Here is a 25,728-nt window from a genome sequence, read left to right on the forward strand (position 1 = left end):
AAGTCTTCTCTCATTCCTTCTGAGTCTGGTATACAGCGACATCCGAATGATGCTTGACCATAAGGAATTGGAAAATAATGGCGATGTCGTCAGACTCGGACTGAATTAATAAAGAACCATTTTGGTCATCAAGTCATGAGTCAAATGCTTCAATATAAAAACATATGAAATGATTCGAAACTAAAAGCTATTTTACCAACTCAACATTTTCAACAATCAAACAAGGTGATCATAGGTGGGCCAAGGCCCGGCTTAACACCTTATGAGAAGGGCTATAGCCCAGGCCCGGAATCCAGGCATGAAATATAAAGCCCGAACCAAGGTCTATATGGGCCTAACCCGGGCTTTGGGCCTATGTCACACTATATGCATTCAGTCCACTCTCAGAAATCTTAACTCCAACATACAGTTGAGGGTAGGTGCCAGGTCGGATTGATGTCAATTTACGGGCGGATATGGATGTTATAGGTGGAGGTACACTTCAGAAATCCTAGCTCCACTGTATAATTGGGGGTAGGCGTCAGCTTGGAATTGATGCCAATTCACGGGTGGATATGGATGTTATAGGTGGAGGTTTTATAATTTGAATGTTGTAGGTCTGCAGTTTAATTCAAAATTCTGAGGTGGAGTGCAGTCTATTTATCCCTCATATTTAATAGGGTAAAATACAAAAATCTCCCCTGAAGTTTCTGACAAATAAAAACCTCCTCTATAGTTTAATTTTAACAAATACCTCCCTTGAACTTTTGAAAAATCAACAGAAACCTCCCTTTCGTCATTAATCCAAACGGAAAATGTTAGACCAATACATCAGTTTTTTTCAAATACCCATTCTACCCTCTTGTCGATCTCTTTCTCTTATAATCTCTCATTCTTGAACTCCATTAACTAGGAACCTTGTTTAACAGGAACCCTGAAAGAATATTTATCATTTTCTCCTCTTTCAATCTCCCGTTCTTAAAACTCCATCGACTCAAAAAAAGGTAGTAACCACCGTTGACTCTTTCAGCCCTGAAACTTACTCCAGTAGTCAAGAAGGGAAGCAACATTTAACCACCGGAGATTGACTGGTGGAGAAGTGAGGCAACGTTTCTGGTTTATGCACATGAAAACACAGATAAAAGTTGAACTTTAGCTATACATTAGATGGTGAACTGTTGTAGGTGGTGGTTGTTCTTCATCAGAAGGTTGGCTGACAAGTGTGTTAATCAACTTAAAAGCCGCCTAATCTTTTGATCACATCTTGGATTTACGATACTAGTTTTCTAGTGGAAATGACAAATGATGAATTCTTGGGTTTGATTGCATATCAAAAATAAAACTAATTGTTACACGGTTCAACTTTTCCCCCTATTTTGCTTTTGGGTTTTATGTATTTATGGACACTTCTGAATGCATCTTTTTTTCTCATTTTGGGACATACTAAATGTCATTTATTGAATCTCTGATTTGGTTTTTGTGGGATTCAATGAATTTGTCCTTTTATTATTTCTGTGTTTTTGAATTCGGTGAAGCATAACTCTGTTTGGTTCCCAATTTCTTATCAATTGGCTGCTGGTTACTCCACTTACAAGCTACCAATGGTGTTAGTAACACCTTCAAAAGAAAACATTAACAAATTATAGCACAAAAGATGAATTAATTTCTTATCCTTGAGAGCCTTGGTTATTTTTCCATGCAGTATTGGTGAGAATACTCACATCTATTTGTAAAATGCAATCCTCATAGTAAGAGAAACGAAAAAAAAAAAAAACTCTGGTGAAAAATTGCTCGAGGGGGGAACTGGATATTGCAAACAATGAAGAATAACTGTCGATAAAGAACAGTGGCTGGTGAAAAACGATTTCTAGAAAATGGGAAATATTCTTAGGTGAATGGGATATTTTGAATGATGGTGCCATGCAAGTGTTTAGTGGTGTTAGGGTTTAAACTCTTTTCTTTTGCTCTGAAAAAAAGGATCATAAAATCGTAAAAGTGATGTTAATCGAATGAGAGCATTTTTAGAATTTTAATATATTTTCAATGATGCTCCCACATTTAGTTAGGGGTAATTTTGTAACTTCATACATTTTTCGTTTGGGTTAGTGATGGAAGGGAGGTTTCTGTTGATTTTTTTAAAAGTTCAGGGGAGGTATTTATTAAAATTAAACTACAGGGGAGGTTTTTATGATTATCAGAAACTTTAGGGGAGGTTGAAAGACATGATACCATCAACCCCCCCCCCCCCCAAGGCTGTGTTTGGTTTGAAGAAAAAAGTTGGAAAAGAAAAGGAAAGGTAGGAAAATCTTTACAAACCTTGTATAGTTTTACCTTCCTTTCCCTACATTTTCCTTCAAACCAAACATAACCTAAGTGACCAACTCAACTAATGTGAACAAAGCAAAAACTCTGTAGACACTTTATAAGCATAGGCATCCAATTGTACATTTGGAATATCTCGTGAATTTAATATACATGTGCAGAAGATATTCTCCATGTGACTAGATGCTGTGTATGGAGAGCTTTTGCTTGCAAGAGATCCAGGCTCAACTAATGCTTAACGAAAAATGTAGTTTTCACTAAAAATCCTTTTGATTACAGCTTTCCCTTTTTTAAGGGTCACATTCTTAGTTTCTTGTGACCATCTCAACTAATGCTTAACCAAAACTGTAGCTTTCACTGAAAACAATCATTTTGAATTGATTACCATTGTCCCTCTTATAAGGGTCACATTCTTATCCGTTTCTTTCTCACAAGTGGTTAGAATGCTAAAATAAAAGCAGCAGGATTTAATCGCACCTAAGACAAAACTCTACCAACTAGCCACCTGGCATTGTGCCCTCTCAATCCTAGCGATGAAAGGAAAGGTTGCATTAATTTTACTATTATAACCTGAAGAGGACATACCAGATTCAGCTATATTTTGTATCATTGTTGTTTCTATTTTGGGTTGATCCATATAGACCAGTTAGAAATATTTGTGGTCACATCACATATAAGAGTTACTTGCATAGAAATAGCAATTTGTATTGATCAATACAAAATATTTTCAGATAAAAATTTCTCATGGTCTCTAGCCAACCGATCTTCCAAAACAGCTCCTAATACTGTTCTAACAAGCCATTACACAATTTACATAGGGAACCATTAATGACAAGAGAGATGTTTCTAATAGAAATGGCAACGGGTAGGGTATTTGTGCAAATTGTCCTATCCATTCCTAAACTTGCCTATGTAACCTTGATCCTAAACCCGTCTAACTTTTCCTCTTAATTTCCCAAACCTGTTAAACCCATCCCAACCCGTCCCACCCAATTTGAAAGGTTAATTGACGCTTTCTATTAAAAAGGTTTATTAACGCTTAAAGTGTAAGTTGAACCCAAATTAGTTAATGATAGCGCCAAAACTCTTAAAACTACTTTAAGCCACTAAGTCATTTCACCTTTTGTGTTATTTAATGAAATAAAATAAGTTTTATTAACTTTTGTATTCATCCAAACAAACAATACATATTTATGATTAACAATTTCAACTAAAAACTAAAATAAGTAATATTTAAAATTAATCATTGGTTCAATATTAAGTATATAAAATAATGTTCTTCAAAATTCATTATCAACCAACAACATTCAACAAGAACCAACATTACATAAAACATTTCCATATAAAAGAGCAAAACAAGATAGTATAAGTCAAAATAAATAAATAAAAGTAAGTGACATAAGAGAATGGGTAAACAAATAATTTTACAATTTCAAAGCACCAAAAATCCAAAAGAACCCAAAAGTTACCCATCAATAGGTCTTGGACTCTTGCTCTTAACTATTAAACCTTAAGGCTATGTTTGGTTTGAAGGAAAAGATAGGGAAAGGAAGAGAAAGACAGGAAAACCAATACAAGGTTTGTAAAGGTTTTCCTACCTTTCCCTACCTACATTTTCCCTCAAACCAAACATAACATAAGGGTAAATGGGTAAACAAATAAACACGAAAGTTGAAGGATTGGAACTTGACTTAAAAGAAAAAAGAAATTCTCTTAATATATTATATATTATAAATTATTTTATACTATATATTATACGATACCACATTTTATTTCTTATATAATAGTTGGGTTTATAATCAGGTATTGAGAACGGATACCCATGTCAAATAAAATCAGGAATCAAATATCAAATACCCTAAAATCAAAACCCAAACCCTATAGGGTTTTAATCTAAAATCCCAAGCCACCCAAAAATTCTCACAAAATTACCATCCCTAACTCCCAATATGTAAATGCAGTGGTGTGTATGGAACTTTGGACAATAGGAAACTTTTGTTTGGGGGTAAATCCCTATCCAACCAATAAACGGGGTCTATTGTTACATACAGCTACACATTAGAAATATTTCCCCTATCACATTCATAGGGAGATGTTCCCATTGATTACAAGGCAGTAGTGTTGTAGATCCAGATCCATACTGCAAGCAAATACCTTTTTCTTGTTCAATAAAAGAAAATAAAATTTTAATCAGTATAAAATAAATATAAAAATATTAAAATCCTGATTATAAGGAAGATCAGAAGAAGATTAGTCTAAGGAGGCGTTTGAAAAGCACGTGGAAAAAGACAAAATCCTTTCATTTGCTTTTCTTTTTTATTTTTTTAATAATTAATAATAATAAATAAATAAATATCGGCACTCCGCAGCAGCCCAGCAACTATCAGCCCCATATCATTATGACCTTGATGAGACGCATTCCCGTCCACATACAATGAATGAATCTACCTTCTGCTAGGAAGCTCTCTGTGCGTAATGCGCACATCTAATTTGTACTACTGCTTGTTGGTCAAATTTCTAATGAATGAAATCATAATCACGTATTAGCGTACGTTAGCATTGACCATCTTGAAAAACGGAAAATATAAGATGCAGATGCGAGTACGCGACGATACCTCCTCGTTTAGGCCTGCCCCGCCACCACTCAAACAAAAAGAAATATCTGAATCTGACACAGTTGGCCGCTAGGAAGATACCGGCGAGTGGGTGGAGGACACTCTGAGCGTCTGAAAACCTAGTCTTTTGAAGTTTTGTTCCGGTTCTGTTGCTTCTGGCTTTGAATCGGAGGTCGAGAACTGAACTCTGATTGTTGTCGATGATGGGGACGTCGGTCGGAGCTGCCAATGCTGTTGTGTCGAAGGAGCCGAAGCTTCAGATTCAGAAGTTTAATGGTTTGAGATCGTCAGGGTCGGTTCCGTTGAGTAGATGCGTCCGTGTCATTCCGGTTTCGTCGTCCAAGTCTTCTCTCATAACCGCTGTTTCGACGGTAAGAGATTTGGTTTGTTCGGCATGTTTGAATATTTAGTCTTCCGTTTTTTGTGTGTTTAGATGTTTTTTTTTTATATGCATGAAAACTTATCCAATTTGGTTGATCAAGTATTCGCTCTTCGTTTACATTTCGAGATATTTTTTCTCTGTTTTTGATCAATTCGAATGAGTTAGTGTGATCAAGATTAAACAAAATCAACAGGATATGCTGTTTGTGGGATTAATTGATGATTAAGGAAATTCTTTGTTTCTACAGTTATCTGTTGTTGATTCTTTTATAGAAATTCTCAGTTAAATTCAAGTATGCTCTGTTTGTTGCACGAACAGAGTAGTTTTTGTTAGGTTGATTTTGGTCTCCATGAAGTATTGAATAGACAATCCTACCAATGGTAAGGCAGGGTGTAACTGTTACTTGGGTGACATTAGGAAAAGAAAAAAAATATATTCAATTAATTAGTGTTAGTTTTCATGTTCCAGCACGCAAGTCTGATCCATCTTCCACCCCTGCTTTGTTCAACTAAGGAGTCTAACCATTCACACGTTGGTAGCTCTGCAGGAAATGACAGAAAAATAAAACAATGCTTTTTAACATTGTTTTGCCCTGGGATAAGAAGAATGAGTTGATTGGCAATTGATCGAACAAAAAGAGTTGGTTTGTGTGCTGCCTTGGATGCAGCAGCTTCATGGATTTCTTTAACGGGCAGCACACTCAAAGAGATAAGCGCATTTGATGTTGTGGTATTGCCCAAGAAAATCTGTGACAGATGAAATACTCTAAATATGTAGAAAGAAATGACAAAAAAAAGCACTTAACATAGTGATACTAAGCCATGGAAAAGTGCATCCGTATGTTCAGGTAAGTGGTTTGGCGTTTGGGAGCCTTTGAGTTGTCCAAAATAGGGATGTGAAACCACGTATCAATCATTGCGAAGTCATAAACACCAAATGATTATCAACCTCCCTCACAAAAAGAAAAAATAGCATGTTTGTGCTTCTTATTGAAGTATTTATGCCCATCAGAAGTTGCATTTTCTTCCCTTTCAGTATGTAAGATGGGTTTTTTTTTCCTTCTTGTTTTTTCATTTTTGGTAACTAAGTTGCACAGTTCTCCTGTCCATTCACCTAATAGAGCATAGATCAGCTGACCTTTTATCTAGTAGGTTTGTTTCTTTGATCAGTTGCAGTAAGTGAGCAAGAAATTGATCATATATTTCTAATAATCAATCTTGTTCCCTTACAGCCTATCAATCATTGCGAAGTCATAAACACCGAATGATTATCAACCTCCCTCACAAAAAGAAAAAATAGCATGCTTGTGCTTCTTATTGAAGTATTTATGCCCATCAGAAGTTGCCTTTTCTTCCCTTTCAGTATGTAAGATGGGTTTTTTTTTTTTTCTTCTTGTTTTTTCTTTTTTTTTTTCATTTTTGGTAACTAAGTTGCACAGTTCTCCTGTCCATTCACCTAATAGGGCATAGATCAGTTGACCTTTTATCTAGTAGGTTTGTTTCTTTGATCAGTTGCAGTAAGTGAGCAAGAAATTTATCATATATTTCTAATAATCAATCTTGTTCCCTTACAGCCAATAAAGCCAGACGCCTCCTCCAAGGAGGCTAAGCGTAGCAAGGTTGAAATAATCAAAGAACAAAGTAATTTCTTGAGATACCCTCTGAATGAAGAGCTACTATCGGAAGCCCCCAACATAAATGAAGCTGCCACACAATTGATCAAGTTTCATGGAAGCTATCAGCAGTATAACAGGGATGAACGTGGTGTGAAGTCCTACCAATTTATGCTCCGAACAAAGAATCCTTGTGGTAAAGTCCCAAACAAGCTGTACTTGGTCATGGATGATCTGGCTGACCAGTTTGGAATTGGAACTCTTCGTCTGACAACCCGACAAACATTCCAGTTACATGGTATTCTGAAGAAGGACCTGAAGACAGTAATGAGTACTATAATCAGAAACATGGGCTCAACTCTTGGTGCATGTGGTGACCTGAACAGAAATGTTCTTGCTCCTGCAGCACCTTTTGCAAGAAAAGATTATTTGTTTGCACAGGAGACTGCAGAAAACATTGCTGCACTTCTAACTCCTCAGTCAGGTTTTTACTATGACATGTGGGTTGATGGAGAGAAAATGATGTCAGCAGAGCCTCCTGAGGTAGTGAAGGCCCGTAATGACAATTCCCATGGAACTAATTTCCCTGATTCTCCGGAGCCAATATATGGTACTCAATTTTTGCCTAGGAAGTTCAAAATTGCAGTCACTGTGCCTACAGACAACTCAATAGACATTCTTACTAACGATATTGGAATTGTTGTGGTTACTGATGCTGATGGGAAGCCCCAAGGATTCAATATTTATGTGAGTTGATCATTTTTGTTATGCTTCTATTTTCTAGTTTACCTATTCCATTTTTTATATAACACACTAATAATTTCAATTTAGGTTGGAGGCGGGATGGGAAGAACTCATAGGTTGGAGACCACATTCCCCCGTCTGGGAGAGCCACTGGGCTATGTACCAAAGGAGGATATATTATATGCTGTTAAAGCAATTGTTGTCACACAGAGAGAAAATGGGAGAAGAGATGACCGGAAATATAGTAGAATGAAGTATCTAATCAGTTCATGGGGGATTGAGAAGTTCAGAAGTGTTGTTGAACAATACTATGGAAAGAAATTTGAGCCCTTCAGAGAACTACCAGAATGGCAGTTCAAGAGCTATTTGGGATGGCACGAACAGGTATGGTCCTACCTACTAACATCCTTGATGACTGTCTTCAGGGTTGATTTATGTTCTTTACAATTCATTAACTGTTTGGCTTGAATCCAACTTCTCATTCTGCTCAGTAACTTGTTCATACCAATCATAACCTATGTAAAAGTATGTTTATAATTTAGTCCTCGTCCTTACTATTTTCTGACGGATCAAGTGTTGTGTGGCAGGGTGATGGTGGTCTATTTTGTGGGCTTCATGTTGATAATGGGCGTATTAAGGGAAACATGAAGAAGACTTTAAGGGAGGTGATTGAGAAGTATAATTTGGATGTGCGCATCACACCAAACCAGAACATTGTCTTGTGTAACATTCACCCTGATTGGAGGGATTCTATCACCGCAGCTCTTGACCAAGCTGGATTCCTGGTACTACAATATTTATGATTTTCAGTACAAATCAGCGGATTCTTTACCAACACAATTATCAGAGTTGTGAAGTCAAATTCTTATGCGAACTTTACTAAAAAATCTTATCAAGAAAGGGAAAAAATAACTTTACTAAAGAGTGGTTAGAACTTAAAGATCAATGATCCTGTAGTTCTGTTGACTCAAATAACTTCACAATCCAGGTAAGGTGACTTGTGAGTCAGCAGAAGGCTAATTAATAATTGAAGATATGGAAGCCTGAAACAAAGAAAAACCACTAAGATAAAAGCAAAAAGAAATGTTGGAAAAAGATAATATAATTATAATTTGACCATAAAAACTCAAAAATCATTAATGAGCCAATGTCCAACAGAAGAGGTACCATTCTTTACATGATAAAAAGAAAACAATTGAATGGGAGGAGGCATGCATTGTTTTATATGTTTGTTCAATAACAAGATTCAAATAACAAGCTGATCATATATATTCAACAAACAAAAACTAAAGTCAATTCGGCAGTTCTTGGAATAACAAAAGAAATCCAAATAGCCAAAAATCAGAAAAGAAAATCCAAAGAACAGTTAAAACAACAAAAAAGGAAATTTTAAATGCATAAAGAATGAATTCACAAGACAAACAACAAATGATTTCTTAACTTTATTGACTGAGGGTGGCATTCTGGAAGTGTTTCCAGGTTGGTGGAGGAACTGAACAGTCAAGGGGACTGTGAGAAAACTTTGGCCATCCATGTTTGACAGGTGTGCTGTCTAGAGAGTCTTTCACATTAGTCCATACATTACAGCCATGCCTTCAGCACTGCTACTGTTTCATAGATTCATATGGACTAACGTGTCACACAAGAAGAGCCCTGTGGATAGCACAGGAAACACAACCAATTTTTTTCCCAGCTCCCACTCTTCCAGTTTCATGGGCCAAATATGGCATATGGTTAAACTTCTAAGAAATGATTGATCTAGAAACAATTAAAAAATATGGAAATGCAATTAAATGTGTACCATATGACCATTGTGTAAGATTTTTTTAAGTGGAAATTGTAGAGGTTCTGATATATTTTTAGGGTTTCCCTTAAATTTACCATCTGAAAGCTTCATGAATGAAACTTCTCCATTTCTATCTGAGTATCTGATATTTGCAGTTTCAGATTATACTTTTCAAAACATCATAAATTCTAGGTCATTATATAACTTTAGTTGATAAACCATTAACAGTCATGGTAAAGAAATTTTGAATTGTTTCAATTGTGGACAGGATCCTAGGTATGTAGATCCCCTCAATTTGACTGCAATGGCTTGCCCAGCATTACCACTTTGCCCATTGGCAATAACTGAAGCTGAGCGGGGGATACCCGATATTCTTAAGCGAGTACGAGCTGTATTTAATAAGGTAAGTTACTGTAGACAATGAGTCTTTTCTTATTAGCCATATTGAAGCATAGACACATGGGCATAACCACTTGCCAGTGCTAACATGTAGAGATCCTCATTACAGGTTGGTCTCAAGGACAATGAATCAGTAGTTATTAGGGCAACTGGATGCCCCAATGGATGTGCCAGGCCCTACATGGCTGAGCTTGGACTCGTGGGTGATGGACCCAACAGCTATCAGGTAGTTAAAAAGCATTCAAATAACTAAAATCTGGAGAATGGAATGGCCTTCCAGTTAGGTTGCAAATCTCTTATGTGCAACAAGAGAAACCAAACCAATGTATCATGCTTTATGAAACAGGTATGGCTTGGGGGCACACCCAATCAAACATCACTAGCGAAATGCTTCATGGACAAGGTGAAGGTCCATGACCTGGAGAAGGTTTTAGAACCATTATTTTACAATTGGAAACACAAACGACAGGCAGAAGAATCATTCGGCAACTTCACAATCCGTATGGTGAGACATAAAGCTACTTTCCTACTCTTTTTTGCTTTGGGCCATCAGGGATCAAGAAAGTGTATTTATACTCCTTCCTGCTACCTTGAAAAGTTGTCTCCATATCTTTCTTCAGCACCCTGATTTAAGATGACTGATTAAGATTACAATTTTTTTTTTTTTTTTTTTGCTAGGGATTTGAGAAACTCAAGGAGATAATTGAAAAGTGGGAAGGTCCTGCTGAGAAACACCAACTCAATTCAACGTAAAGCTTTGTGGCTGATAAGGAGACATACGAATGACTCCCTCTCTCTCAATGAAGGCTTTTTATAATATCCGAGATACAGATGATAAAGCTAGTTTTTATAGTTTTTTCTTTTCAGAATCGTAGCAGAGTTTTCAGTTAGTAGATCTCCAGAGTTTGTTCCGTTCTTATATCAAAATTACAAAAACCGAGGCCTTTCCCTCTAGGGTCTTAGTAGATGTCATTCCCTTGGTTTTAAGGGTTTCTGGAAGAGAATTTTCTTATAATAGCCATGGCTGGGTTCGATTTTGTAGACCGGATTCCATGGAGGCATTTACATTTCTTGAAAACAGTTCAAGTCCAAGTTGAACATCTCGTTCCAATGGATTTGCCAGCGACCTTCTAATCGAACATCTCGTTCCAGAGGATTTAATGGTTGGCCAATGATACAGCAGATTTGTCATCAAGAATGGTGCAAGGGCATGAAGTAATAAATTATAACTCAGGGCCTTATCGCCTTATTGTCCTATGCAACTATGTAGTTTTAGACTGAATGTTTCAAGCATGTTTCTGAGCGTGAAGTAATAAATTATGATTCAGGGCCTCGTTGTCCTATGCAACTCTGTATATTTACTGTTTTAGAATTAGAATTGATGTTTTAAGCATGTTTCAGCCGTATCCATTCTATCTTATATTCAAGGGTTGGGAAATGCTCCTATGGTAATTCGCATTTCATATTTTAATCTTCGATTTTTAACAGTAAGATCATCTATCTGAACAAAGGATTGGTCATCTACTGAGACTACCATAGGAAGTATTAGGCTGATAGACTCGTTTCCGTCCAGAAAGAAGGGGTGGACCGGGTGGTGTTGCTGGACTGCCTGCCACACCACCACCTCCATTGACACAAGGGGGGTTTTCATCAATAAGCATGATTTTGTTTATTGAAAACATAAAACAACTACCAAGATTGAAGAGCACCTATAGTTATCAGATCAAATCGGACTATATATATAATGATGTAATTGGTTCAGATAATTATCAGATCAAATCGGGCTATAAATAAGTGAAACAGTATAGGTTTAATATCAGTACTTTGACCAATTCATCCGATTACGTCAATCTTGAACACAAAAGTGATTTTTGGATGTCAGTTACAACCCTGGGCATGATAGGGAACTTTTAACTTTTTGCTTTTAGGGTTTCATTATTTCGCTTTCTTTTTTAACTTCCTTATTGTGTTTATCCTTCCAAGAATGATAGAAGAGCTGCACATTACAAGCAATTTTGTTCTAAATGATTTGTTAGTTCTTACCTACCAACCACGTTTATCCCATAGTTGCCAAGGCGCCAAGGTCAACAACAAAGCAATTCTCAGAAAAGGATTAAGAAACAAAGGGGCTAAGTCCATGTTCTTATCATAGGAAAAAAAAAAAGAAGGAAAAGAAGGGGTGGATCCCCTGTTCTTCTGTCAGAAAAAGAGAGCAGAAAAGCTCAAAAACGAAGAAGAGACCAAAATCCAGTATAATGTTCATATCCCCTCATTGGTTCATATATTCTTTGTCATTAAAGTCCAGTACAAGGTTTATAAGTTAGTAATGGCTCCGGTGGGACTTGAGAGGTAAATCATCCATCACTCTTTCATCCAAAAATAAATAAATAAATAAATAAAACTAATCAATTTGTACTCTAAGAAGCCATCCACTAAAGCTCAAATTTCAAAACAGGTGTACTAAGGCATCAGACATGATTAGTAATCTGACCCGTTGAGAACACCAAAAGTTGGATTTGTAGATTTTATCTTTAATAAACACAAGTTAAGCTGGCTGTTAATCTAAAAACCACCAGAAAATAGCAATCCGTCCATCACCATCAAATACATTGTTATAAAAGAGCGCTCTATCACCATTTCAAATTCTTAATATCACTTAAAAGATGTTCAGTAAAATTCCATATATAACAACAAATAAGAAATAATTTTCTACTCAAAATTCCCCTCTAACAAATCAGAAAGATATAACCACCAAATAAGAAAGACTACTACACAATAAAATAACGCCAACAAAACTTCTGCCACAAATCCAAAATCCATTAACTTCATGGTCCTGAAAACAAATCAATAATGTCATAAATTTTTGTAAATTCTAAATCACCTGAAGCACTCATGATGCAGTGGAGCTAGATCTGCAACAAAACAAGATGCTGTACCAGAACCAGAACGAGATGGAGCACCAATTTAATCTATCAAAGCTACCAAAACAAAGAACTTCATAAGATTAGTTTCTAATTTATAAAACAAAAGAAGAAGCTAAGAGATAAGTAAAATTTAGGTACCAGCCTCCATCTCCTCAAGCTCTGCTAGATCTTCCTCAACCTCAATTGGTGATGATCGTAACCAATCCTGTGCACAAATCATACCCTCAACAATATTTGGTGTTAAAGAACTATGGAATTCACCAAGTACCCTGCCCCCCACATTAAAAGCAGACTCTGGAGCAACAGCCAATACAGGAATAGCTAACACATCCCTTGCCATTTGAGAGAGTATACGATATTTGGAGCTTTTCAATTTCCACCAATTTAAAATGTCAAAATTTCGGACTTCATCTTCAACTGCACTCTCTAAATAGCAGTCCAACTCTGATTTTGCAATTGTCTCCTTTGCTCGTAAGAACTCACAATATCTCTTGAAAAGCTCATATTGACCGATACACCTCTCCAATTTACCATATGAACTTCTTGTGATGAAGGTTTCATTGGCAAGCTAGAAGTCGAATCCATGGTGTATTTAATCTTCTTCATGATCTGATTCACCTTATCAATATCATCATAAATATTTGAATAACAAAACCTCACATAATCCAACTTATAACAAGGATCCAAAACTATTGCAATGATCAAAAACATGTTAGTTTCATCAATGCTACCCCAATATTTATCAAACATTTCTTTCATTTGTTTAGCCATCCCACGAAAGCAAGGATCTTCACATTTTTCATATTGTTTCAAACACTCTTCAATTCCAATTATCTCATGAAAATAACCACTAGCTGTTACATAATTAGACCTTGATAAATTCTTTGTTGCCTCGTAAAAGTGTTAGACAGTTTTGTATGCCCTTAGCTTCAATCTGATTTGATGTACTTTTGATATTTAGTGTAAATAAATAAAGTGCATGTTTGATTCATGATTGTTTGGTATGATTCTGTGTAAGACCCTAAAACTGGATACTTAATGAGACTCGTGTTAGTTTTAAATGTTCACAGCCATTGGATAAGTCTGGGGAGATTTATCCAACCAAGGCTGATACTGGTGTGCTGCCAAGTGTTGGGATGGCCTGTCTCGGCCACCAGGGTAAGACCCAAGGCACATGCAGTATGGGATTACTCGAATCCTTGAATCGGACCAGATTTCCAGTATTGCCCTGGACCTTAGAAACAGATGGGCAAAACTGGAAAGTTACACCTGACCCCTAGACTCGATTGTGATACTTCACTAGGTGTCGGATTGGGCTGTCTTTGATATGCCAATCAGTGAGATCCTTAGCGGGGGTCAAAACCTGGGCATGTTGGGGCCGTTTGAGAATTCATCTGAGTGGGTGATCGTAGTGATAGGATCAGCCCCTTTGTCGGACAAAGGTAATGATCGGGAATGCACTCTCTCTGATGGAAACCAAACTGCCGGCAGTTGATTTCAATCGTTGGAATTTTGTTTTGCAAAATTTATATATGATATATATATATATATATATATATATATATATATATATATATATCGGTTTCAAAATGTTTGCAAATGGTTTTAATTCCCGGGATCCATGTGAGTGGAGAGTGCAGCACTGTTCCTTGCAGCCGAGGGAGAGGTCAGGCAGTGCTTGCTGAGAGGTTAAGTGTAAGGCCATTAAGGATAATACCTGATGGGCTAATCTTGCACCTGCCCACAGTCCCTAGGTTTTTATAAGATGGCTTGGCCCAGGGACCACTTAATGTAAGTGTTGGGCCCATAGGGTCCATGTGATGGGCTCAGGGGTTCACTGGGCTTCTCAGTGAATTCGGCTAGGCCTTGTAATAAAGGTTGGGCCGAACCCATGTGGCTGGTGTGTAGATCAATGCTTGGGTCCCACGCCATACAAAGAAGCCCAACTGGGCAGCAGATTGGAAACTAATTAAGCACTGATTATTTAATGGGCCAAAAGCCCATTTCGAACTGGGCTGATATGATCACCCACTTAAGGAGCGAATCTGAGATTAAGGTTAGCAAAAGGATTGGGCCTTTAACCTAATCCACTCTAGGAGACCAAATTCAAATCAGATTTGAATATGGTAATCTCCTGATAAGATCAGGAGTTAGCTAACCTAATCTGAGATAGGATTAAGATCATCCCCTATCCAGATGTTGATTTGGATTGGGATAACTTCTAATTAGGAGATTTCTTAATCAAGAAGAAAAAAGAGGAGAAACCCTAAGAGAGATACAACAGAATTCGAAGTTTGCTGCGAATTGAGATAGGATCTCATACATTCTCCAGAGAGAAGAGAAGCAATTTTCACCATCTTCATCTCAGGAATTCTCTTCCAACCGCCGCCATTTTCTAAAAAGATTGGATCTTTGAAGGGAAGAAATCAAGAAATCAGTTCTTGATATCAGTTTAGCAGAAAGAACTGAAAAGATTTGGTGCTCAGAGTTTCCAAAGGATTCTTGCGAAGGATTCAGTGTGTAGGACGCACTCTGCTGGTTCCGTTCCACATATTGCTGTGTCATCTTCAGTAGGAGCAGATCTTGGTGTCCTCTTTGGGCGTGAACACCAACTTTGGGAGATACTGCTTCTCTGGATCAGGTATAATTCCTCCCTTGTCTTTTGGTTCAGATCTGGTTCGATTATGGTTCAAGTAGGATCCTTGAATATTGCATTCGAAATTTAGGGAATATGATTCCCAGTTGGAAGAAGGTAGGAATTTTTTTTGAAATTCGCCCACCCATTCCACAACCTTTTTGGCATCCATACGATGGAACCTACCATTCTTTCAAAAAGATCCCTAAAAATCTACATAAGCTCTTAATCTTATCCCAGTCCTCCTCCATAGGGGGTCCCAATATTAAGAAATCCACATCTTGTTCTTACAAGCGTTCAAATGCTTTTTGGTACTGCAAAGAACATTCAAGCATAAAGTAGGTGGAGTTCCATTGGGTAGGGACATCTAAACAAACTGATTTCTAACTCATTATTCTCTCTTCAATACATTTTTTGAATTGTTGTAAACATATGGTGAACTTCTAACATACTTCACACTTTCACGGACACGACATATTGAACCTTGAATTTCATCCAACCCTTTCTTCACAATGAGATTCAAAATATGAGTAGCACAATGTACATGAAAGAGATCACCATCCAATAAAAGACTGCTCTTTTCAGTCGATTTTCTTTTTAAAGTTTGAGCGGCAACCTCACTTGAAGATGAATTATCCATAGTTATAGTGCCAAAATTTTCTAAACCCCAAGATAACAAGCATAACTCAATTATGCGTGCAATGGCCTCTCCACTATCTGGAGTTGGAACTGGACGAAAATTAATAACTTTTCTTTGTAAATTCCAACATTATCAATATAATGAGCAGTAAGACACACAAATTCAAGGTTTTGAGCAGAAGTCCAAAGGTTACTGCTCAAACATATTCTTGATGAGCTCTTTATATCTTCTTTCAATTTTTTTCTCTCACTTATATATAATTTCATGCAATCCATAGCTATAGTGGCACGTGACACAAGTTGAAATCTAGGTTGAATGGATCTAACAAAACCTTTAAAACCCTCACGCTCCACAAAACTAAATGGTAGTCCATTAATAATTATCATTCTAGCAAGCGCTTTTTGACAAGCTTCTTGATCAAAAACATCAGAGTCAGATTCAGATTCATATGGCTTCTTACGTTTAGGATCTACCTCAAAAGCAATGTTATTCGTATCTCCTGCAAGTAGTACAACATGGGAAAGAGTAGTAAGTGGTAAGGAATAATTAAGATAAAGCATCAGAAAGAAACCAAATCCATGGCTAATGGTTACAAGAACAAAAAATGCTCATAATAAATGAGCATCCTATAAAACAAAACAAAACTAATCAAACATGTCATGAGAGATGACTGTAGTAAGATTGGTTTATTAGTTCAGACTACAATGTGGTGGCAAAGAAACATATCATGAAAATATGAAACTACTTAACAGCTTTCTAGTGCATAAAGCATGAATCAAATCTTGCTAGTTTGAACTTCAAAAGTGGTGGCAAAGAAACATATCATGAAAATATGAAACTACTTGACTGCTTTCTAGTGCATAAAGCATGAAACAAATCTTGCTAGTTTGAACTCCAAAAGTGGTGGCAAAGAAACAAATCATAAAATTATTCATTTTTCAGTGGTCAAAGAAACAAGAAATTCCATTGCTGAAGAGCATTATCCACTGACTTGGCACCAAGAAGTGGACTCCTTAGTTTGCACCAGTATTGCGGGTTTAGAAAGGCATACATCGAGTATTGGCTCTTTGGGTTTCAAGGTCTTGGAAATGCCTTTGGGCCAGCAGAGAATTTCTATGATGTAGGTTGAGGTAGGGATCCTACTAATTGAAGACCTGGTGGTGTGCTTTATGGGGTGAAGGAAGGGATCTAAGTGATGAAGAAACTGGATGGAAAAGCAAGTGCACAGCTTGCTGTCCACCAAAGAATGAATAAGAAATTAAAAAGAAGGATAAGAACTCTTTCTGTTATGGTAAACAGCAAAGATATAGATCACTAATCACCATGAAGAAGAAATAAGAGAGTGGGAAACAGAAAAATTCCTGGCAACAACCAGAATTCACTAGATCCAAACTTTACTTATCAAATCAACTCTTTCTAAATTGCAATTACAATGACTCAATTTATGAACTCAGATGTCCCTCCACATGGAGACACTTAAATAAGGATCCTAACTCCTTAAAAGCTCTAATAACATTTCCTAACCCTACTAAAATTAATTTAATATAAAAATTCCAGAAGTTACTAAAAATAGTAATTTGTGAGTTTACTATAAATAGTACATCCAAAGATTATCATAAATAGTAAATTCAAAATAACAGTAAATTACTACAGTTTTTTTATCAATAACAAAATTTCATTAATAAATAATAAGTGGTTTACACGAGGGAGGTCAGAGGAGAGGTAACCTTTCTTAACTCTCCTCACCGAAGAAAACAAAATACAGATTACAATTGTGCCCAAAACATTTGATTCCTTCACACCCCTTGTAAATTACTACAAAGTTTGCACCGTATTCTTAAGACACCTACAACCATTGATCAAAATATTGATATGATCATATGATACACCCAAATACGTATGGGTACACCAATACAAACATATTTTAAACCTTTTAAAACCTTGGGATGATAGAAGGCATACCTCTAAACCATTATAAAATTAAAAAAAAAAACTAAAAACAAATATAGAGTATTGGTCATATTGATATGCGCCAATACCCAACTTTGAGTATCAGGCATATCGATATTTTGATCCTTGCCTGTAACTAGAAAATAAATTAGAAAAAGAAAACTCTGACCATGGTAATATCCTATCAGTCTACACCCAAAAATTTGAAATTTGAAATTTTGATTTTGTTTCTCCATGTATTCTTTCCTTGCCTCAGTATCTGCACCATTCTAGACAAGGTCAGATCAAGCTGGGTTTACCATTTAACCCAACCCATTGACATCCCTAATTCTTACAATGTGGACCAAGTGTCAAGTTATGGGGTCTCAAACCCATCGAGCTTTTCTCTATAACATGTCAGAATGTCAGCTTACATGATCTTTGACCATCTTGGTCGGGCATCATCTACTGAGCTGCTGATTTTACATTTCTTTTATCAGTAATGGTCAAAATCTTATTAGTTTATCAGTAAAATAATTCTAGGCATGCAGAAATTTGCCATAGTACCCCTCAATTTGGGCTAGCTACACCCTCCCTCGCTAGTTGATCAGCCACATGATTGGTTTACCTTGCCATCTTTTTAAATGTCCTGAGCTTCATCCCTATAATGCTATGACCCCATGCTATCATTTAAAAGCCATCCTATAGAAATGCGGGATCACCTTACAACATCAAATTTCTGAAATTTAGGTTTAGTCATCTTCAATCCTTGTTGAACTCCCCTATGTTCTTCCCCGTAGAGTCCCCAAACCCCAAGGGCCAGAAAACAATGCTTAAATGTGCCCTATATACTTTCTAAAGCACCTCCTATTTCTGATTCAACCAAATTACCAAAAATGCAGCCATCAAAATTCCACCTTAATAATATTATGAAAAGGTGAAGACTACAAAAAAAGAGCAGCTGTTTTAACCATAAGAGAAGCTTTTCAAAATCAGCAGGTTGTAATCTCCAATGCATATATTTATCCTAGCTTATCTTCTATGTGGGGCCATCTAATCATGGGTTCTGATGCCTGAAATACTGAACAGATAACAAGTCATGGAAACCTAAGATTCAATGTTCAGCTCATGTGTTCTACATCCAAGATTAATATTTTATCAACAACACATAAATTCATTCATTCATTAATATAAGAAAGAAAGATTACAACCAGAAGTTGTGAAAACACTCTCCAACCCGAAACAAGACAGACCAACCCAGTTGAATTACAGCCTATATGCTAAATTATTAGCAGATCTCCTAACCCACTTGATTTGAATTGTCATATCTCTTGAAAGCCATTTGAAGCGCCTGAATTCATTCCTAAGCTTCTAGATCACCCCCTCACCTTTCTTTAGCCACCCCACTACCAACTTCAGATCACCTTCAAGAACCAATCTTCCAATTCCCATATCTGTAGCCATCTTAACCCCAAACACTGCAGCAAAGAATTCTGCACTTAAAGAGTCACCTTGCTCAATTGGGCTTGAAAACAAAGCTTACATAATGCCACCCTCATCTCTTATCACCCCTCCAATTCCTAATGGGCCTAGATTGCCCAGACTACTCCCATCAAAGCTCAATTTTAACCACCCGCCCGTTGGGGGAGACCACACCTCAAGGGGTTTTTGTTTCCTAGAGGAAGATCTAACAATAGCCCCCCTAACTCTTGAAGAAATCTCCCACCTTAAAGTCAGCAAACAACTTCAGTGTCTTCACCCAAAAATCTATTCTTAGTGTTATGACTTCTATCAACATCTCCTTGTTTCTCTCCTTCTCCTTAAAAATTATTGAGTTTCTTTCTTCCCAAACTATCCAAATCACCGCTTCCCAAGTGCAGCTCCACGGAATCCTGCTTCTGTGGATGAACAACTCAACACAGAAGGGCTAAACAACCTTTCCAAGCTTGCCAGAGGATTCCACCTGAAACCAAAAAGATAAACGAACCATTCCCAGATACAGAAAACAAAGGGACAGGAGTTTAAGAGATGGAAAGCAGTCTCACCGTGCAGCTTACATAAAAAAACACCAGTTGGGAGATAAGGCCCAGTTCGGTCTTTTCTTCTGCAACAAATCATAAGTGTTAATGCTACCATGGAGGACTTCCCAACAAAGAACTGACCTTAGAGGGAATAGGGAAGCACCAAACTTCTTTTACAGGGAAGGAGGGAGGAGAATTAATGGCAATAAGGACCTTGAAAAAGGATTTACAAGAGAACACCCCCAGCATTATTAAGGGCCTACACGTGATTCCTATTGAGACCCCTAATATTCCTAGACAAACTAGACAAAGAGAAAATTTTCGACTCCCTAAGATTCCTATTGAGACCCAAATTCCAATTCAGCTCATAATGCTAGGGGTGGGACCGTGTGAGAGAAGAAAATCAAACGTTGGCTTTCCATTGAGATTAGAGAGAACAAATAGGGAGGGATAAGCATCTTTCAAAGGGGACTCCCCAATCTAGACATCTTCCTAAAATCTTATCTTCAAACCAGAAGCCAAATCACACCTCACATGATTAAGAGAGGAAGGAAACCATGAATAGATTTCCAACGTGCAGCAAGAGTAGCTCTATGCAGACAACCAGCATCCCATCCATTGCTTGAAAGCCCATGAAGACTAGCCACCACCTTATGCCATAGCCTTTCATTTTCCCCCGGAAATCACCACAACCTCTTACTCAAGAGAGCCAAGTTTTTCAAACTGACATTACCAATTCCCAAACCCTCCTTCCTTTCTTTTAGTCACCTTTTCCCATCGGACTAAGTCATCTTTTTTCCTTTCCCCCGGTTCCCACAAAAAGTCCCTCATCAACTTCTCTATCTTTTTTACAACTACTTGGGGCATTCTGAAGACTAACATGAAATAGATTGGGAGGTTAGCTAAAGTGGATTTAATCAAAGTAATCCTCCCACCTAGAGAAATATAATTCCTTTTCCACCCAACTAATCTCTTCTCAAACCCCTCAACCACCGGATTCCAAAAACTAACCAATCTAGGGTTATCACCTAGGGGTAGTCCTAAGTACTTTAAAGGCCACTCCCCCCTCTCGCACCCCAAAGTCTTAGCCAAGGAAATCAGCACCCCTTCTTCAAGATTGATACCTGCCACCAAACTCATCCCAATTAATAATCAGGTTGGAGACTCTCTCAAAAAGGCTAACTACCAACTTCGGGTTTACAATCCCTTCTCTATTCTCCCCATCACAAAAGATCAGAATGCCATCTGCAAACTGAAGGTGAGTCACCAAAACTCTATCTCTTCCCACTGTCCAACCACTGAACAACTGCAAACGATTGGCTCTTGAGATCAGTCTACTAAAAACCTCAGCCACCAAAATAAACAGAAAAGGTGAAAGAGGATCCCCTTGTCTTAGACTTTGAATCCCCTCAAAAAAATCAACCACTGACCCATTAACATTGACTGAGAAATGACTTATCCTAAGGTTAAATCTAGGTCTGCAGACATAGGTATGGGGCACCCATACCTTGCTTCTTTGTGTAATGTCAACATTAGGACCCACACCAAGAGATGTAGGTCCTACTTAGTAGATCAGTTAAACCAGAAATTGGAACGCTTTAGAAATTATAGCTAACTGATTTTGTTACATTAAATAAAACGGTAAAGAAAATTGATAAATTGATTGATCTTTCAATTCCATTGGTAGGGAAGCCTATAGTCTTTAATTTTTGCTTTAATGTCCTCCATTGCTACTTGTCCGTTTATTGCAAACCAATCAAGTCATCTGAATCTCTTTAACTGGTTGCTGATATTAAGAGAACCAGAAAGAGAAAAAGGTTATCTTAGTCTCATTACAAACTTCAATTTTCAGGATGGCCAAGTTAGTTTTTTATATTTTTTATCTATTACAAAAATGATATAATAATATTCCAAAATGAACCATGCCAAACACCCCTAATTATAAGCTAGCAATAGCTACCTAAACAAACCTATAATTCTTTTTTTCAACCCAACTCCTAGGAGCAGTCACCAAAACAATTGTTTATGCTTTTTTTCTGATAAAACAATTGTTTTCTGTTTACCCCGGTCAAACTAGAAATTTACTCATCATTTATGCTTTAAGTTCCTGCATTCTCTTACTACAAAGTGTAACTTCCTTGAGCATGATTTGTACTAAACTAAGATGGCTAAGACTTCACTAATGTACCTCCACTTTTCCATGCCATCATAGAAACTGTATGTAAATGGAAATGGCCATGCAGCAAGTCTTAATTCCAGTACCGGTAGCTGCAGCAACTAGTACACTGTACCACCTTATCATTTGCCTTTGCTAATTGCTAAATGGATTCTATCCATCCTTCAAATCTAGACTTAGAAAGAATTGATCCTTCAAACTGTTGATAATTCCCTCTGCCCACATGGCATAATTTCATGGTGGTAAGCCAAACTTGAAAAGTACATATAAAACCAATAAATAGATCTTTAAACAGTCTAAGAAATAGAAAACAATGAAGTTTCTGATTACCATTCGAAATTAAGCATAGGTTTTAGAAAGATGAGAAAAAGAGATGAAGAAAAACTTACCTTAGGAAACTCAGAATAAAAGAGCTTGCTGAAGGGGATGTGAGAACAACAAAAGGTGAGCTTGTGAGGAGGTTGAGATCTTGAGAATCAAGAAGGTTGAGAGCCTGCCAGTTGAGACTTGAGAGGGATAGCAACTGAGCATGAGACTCTCCGAATCTCCTTATTGACAACTGAGAATGAGTGATTTCTAAATCTCATTAGGGTTCCGTTTTACAGAAATTGGGAAACCAAAAAAGACCATTTGATCAGTTAGACTGTAGTTTGTATGAGCAAGGAGGAAGGTGGCTCGGGATTGGAAGACTGCTGCTCAAGAATGCATATCTCTAAAGGAAATGATTATGGTGATCCCTTTGGCGTTTGGCAATGGAATGCTGTCATAAAGAAGTCTTCACAGGTGGATGCCTAACAAATAGAAACCAGGATGCCAGTTCATCCAATAGTTCGGCAATGGCATGCTGTCATAAGGAGTTTGTTGCCATCCTTCTTTAATTTCTTTCTTTTATAAGGTGCTTCTTCTGGGGATAGGACCTTATTTTGGAAAGACCTCTGGTGGGGAAACTTGCCTCTTATGCATAGTTTCCCTAGTCTGTATTCCCTCTTTTCTAATAGTACTTAACCATTTCATATCTCTCTTTTTGATTCTAGGCTTGCTTTGGACCTAGGGTTTACAAGTCTTTGCAATTCCCCTGCCTTTTGAATACTCTAAAATCTCATATTCATGAGCCAAAAGGTTGAAAACCCTGAAAGTTTCTTTTTTGGTAGATGTAAGCATAATGTCATCAAGTATGTTGTGAGATAGTCATTATTCACATGATACTTTTCAACCATGAAACCATCTACAAGACACACTATTTAGGGTTTCATGGTTCAAAACACAACTACACCACAAGTTACAGAACACAAGTGGGTTGCATGGTTCAAAACATAGGTTTTCACTTTGAGAATAGTGCAACCCAATGTTCTCACTTTTTTTGAACACTCTCCTAATACCACCTTAGCAATTGATTTGGGGAAGAGAAATATTATAATACGATAAAGGCATACTCCCCATCCCTTCTCTTGTGGTGCTATGCAAACGAATTTGCAGATTTTGAGATCAACATGAATAAGCTGTACATCAAGGAAGCAATGGCCTCATTTCCCTTATAGAATGGCAAGACATGCCATGGACCGTCAAATGAAGAGCATTTCCATCCTTTGGATACTACAAAGTTATTGTAGCACAACTTTGGATCCATTGGTAGCAGAGTTCAACAGAAGTTGAAGTACCACTTCTACCTGTTCTAACACCATGACCAGCATTTTGCTGAATCACTCCCTTTTAATGGATAATCAAACCAAAATATTGGCAATGGTCGACTTGGAGTATCTCTTGGCTATTGGTCCTAAGCTTAAAATACAATCCATATATTTTTCTTCTGCTAGCTTACAAACTTGAATTTAAAGCATATATGGGAGCTCTGGGCTCACATTTAACCCCTCTCTAGACTCGTCAAACAGCTGATCAAGATTAACCATACACCAAAGGCTCAAGGGACCTCCTCAAGCAGAGGCCTTGTAAACAGTCCAATCCATTCCTTGCACACTCCTATGCACAGTACATGCCTCGTGAGTTGGATTATGTAGACTATATCGATGAAACATATCTGGCTACAATCCAGTTCAATAAAAATCCGCAAATTCAGAAATACTTAAACTAAGTAAGCATTATACAACCAGCTAATATCGACCAAGCGTCACGGTATTTCAATCATTAGCTACAACAGCTTGCAAAAAGAATCACAGATAGAATGTATCAAACAAAAATCACAGATATAATGTATCAAACACACCCCTCCCCTCCTTTTGATTTAATATATAACTTCTCGTTATCTGTTCTCAAAAAAAAAAAAAGCCCAAGCACTAATCAACATCCAATGGCCTCCCGCCAATGCTAACTAAACCTGGGTTTTCTGAAGATGCAATGTTGAACATTATTCTCGAGTATGATTTTTCGCATGGCATGTCCTAAGATTTTTACAAATATAATAATAAAAATAATAATAACCTCTATTCGACACAACTGAACCGTTATTTTACTGAGAAACTAAAACCACTATTGATTTCACAAGGTCCAGAGTCCGGTGAGTACGGCTTCGACAAATATCGCAAACCTGCATCGGCGTCTTCAGCGGTTGGAGAAGGCGGAGACTTGAACGAGATAGAATTCTCAAAAGATCCATGCTCCGCCATCCAGTTAATGGAATAGCTGCTGGCGTTGTTGCCTTCTGGTTCCATTGTTACTCCTTTCTCACTTCACACTTCACAGTTGCATTCGGACTTTCGAAATTAAAACAAGAGAACCCTATGATGACTAAACGGTTTATTCGGTTAAAACCGAACCGAATAAACCGAAATTTCAAGATATTGAAAAACTAAAAAAACTAAAACTTTCCCCTGAATCATCTTCTAATCTATCTCACATTAAACCACCTAATTCTAATCTCTCTTTCTTACACCTTATCTCTATCTAAAATACTAATAAGATGAATAAAAAATATTTAAAATACAAATAAGAAAATAGTAAATAATAATATAAGACAAATAATAAACCTAATAATAAAAAAATTATTATGATTATGAATAATAATCTCATATTGTCATTATAAAATTTTAATAATTAATTATAATAATTTTAGAATTATAAAGTAATAAAATTTAATTTCAATTTAAAAATGATTTACATAATAGAATATTCAAAATAAATTACTTTTTAATTTTAAAAATAATATTATACTAATTTATAATAAAAATTCTAACATTATTAAAAATTTTAAACAGTAATAAACTTAGCATAATATCATAACTTAAATTACGCATCAATAAAAATTCACTAAATCAATTAAAAGTTTAATAAAAGTAAAAATTATTAATTTAAAATCAATTTAAAGTCAAATTTAAAATAATGAAAAGCAAAATACAATAAGATGGATTCAATATGAGTTTGCCTTCACCTTGCCTAGTCCCCTCATTTTGCCACATCATCGGGCTCTTGGCCTTTGGTCGTGTCACCCTACCTCCCATTTCATTGTCGTAACAAAGGCAAAAACTTCACAAACATTAAATGTATAGGATAATTACAATAATTAAAATATCAATTTATTTTAATATTTTTATTAATTAATTATTCACAAAT

The 25,728-nt window shown here is 36.7% G+C and overlaps 1 protein-coding gene and 1 long non-coding RNA gene across 2 annotated transcripts; one reads left to right on the forward strand and one right to left on the reverse strand.

Moving 5' to 3' along the window:
• The first annotated feature begins 4,898 nt into the window (after positions 1-4,898).
• On the forward strand, positions 4,899-11,232 carry LOC104597396 (sulfite reductase [ferredoxin], chloroplastic-like). The gene is made up of 8 exons (XM_010258893.3): positions 4,899-5,287; positions 6,872-7,657; positions 7,742-8,038; positions 8,242-8,439; positions 9,709-9,843; positions 9,949-10,065; positions 10,186-10,344; positions 10,518-11,232. The coding sequence occupies exons 1-8, from the start codon at positions 5,117-5,119 to the stop codon at positions 10,590-10,592; spliced, it is 1,938 nt and encodes a 645-aa protein (XP_010257195.1). The 5' UTR covers positions 4,899-5,116; the 3' UTR covers positions 10,593-11,232.
• A 1,009-nt stretch (positions 11,233-12,241) lies between these two features.
• LOC104597395 (uncharacterized) lies at positions 12,242-24,980 on the reverse strand. Its single transcript, XR_016078324.1, has 3 exons — positions 24,707-24,980; positions 12,902-16,537; positions 12,242-12,817 (listed from the first exon to the last, which is right to left on the reverse strand). It is a non-coding gene; the product is annotated as an uncharacterized LOC104597395 (long non-coding RNA).
• Between the last annotated feature and the right edge of the window lie 748 nt (positions 24,981-25,728).

Source organism: Nelumbo nucifera, chromosome 7, assembly GCF_055504915.1.
Source record: "Nelumbo nucifera cultivar China Antique chromosome 7, China Antique-T2T, whole genome shotgun sequence".
Taxonomy (NCBI): domain Eukaryota; kingdom Viridiplantae; phylum Streptophyta; class Magnoliopsida; order Proteales; family Nelumbonaceae; genus Nelumbo; species Nelumbo nucifera.

Bases quoted from the DNA above. Each gene is read 5' to 3' on its own strand.
- LOC104597396 (XM_010258893.3), top strand. From the start codon at position 5,117: ATGATGGGGACGTCGGTCGGAGCTGCCAATGCTGTTGTGTCGAAGGAG. The intron at 5,288-6,871 runs GTAAGAGATTTG...GTTCCCTTACAG, and splicing joins TCATAACCGCTGTTTCGACG to CCAATAAAGCCAGACGCCTC. The intron at 8,440-9,708 runs GTACTACAATAT...AATTGTGGACAG, and splicing joins TTGACCAAGCTGGATTCCTG to GATCCTAGGTATGTAGATCC.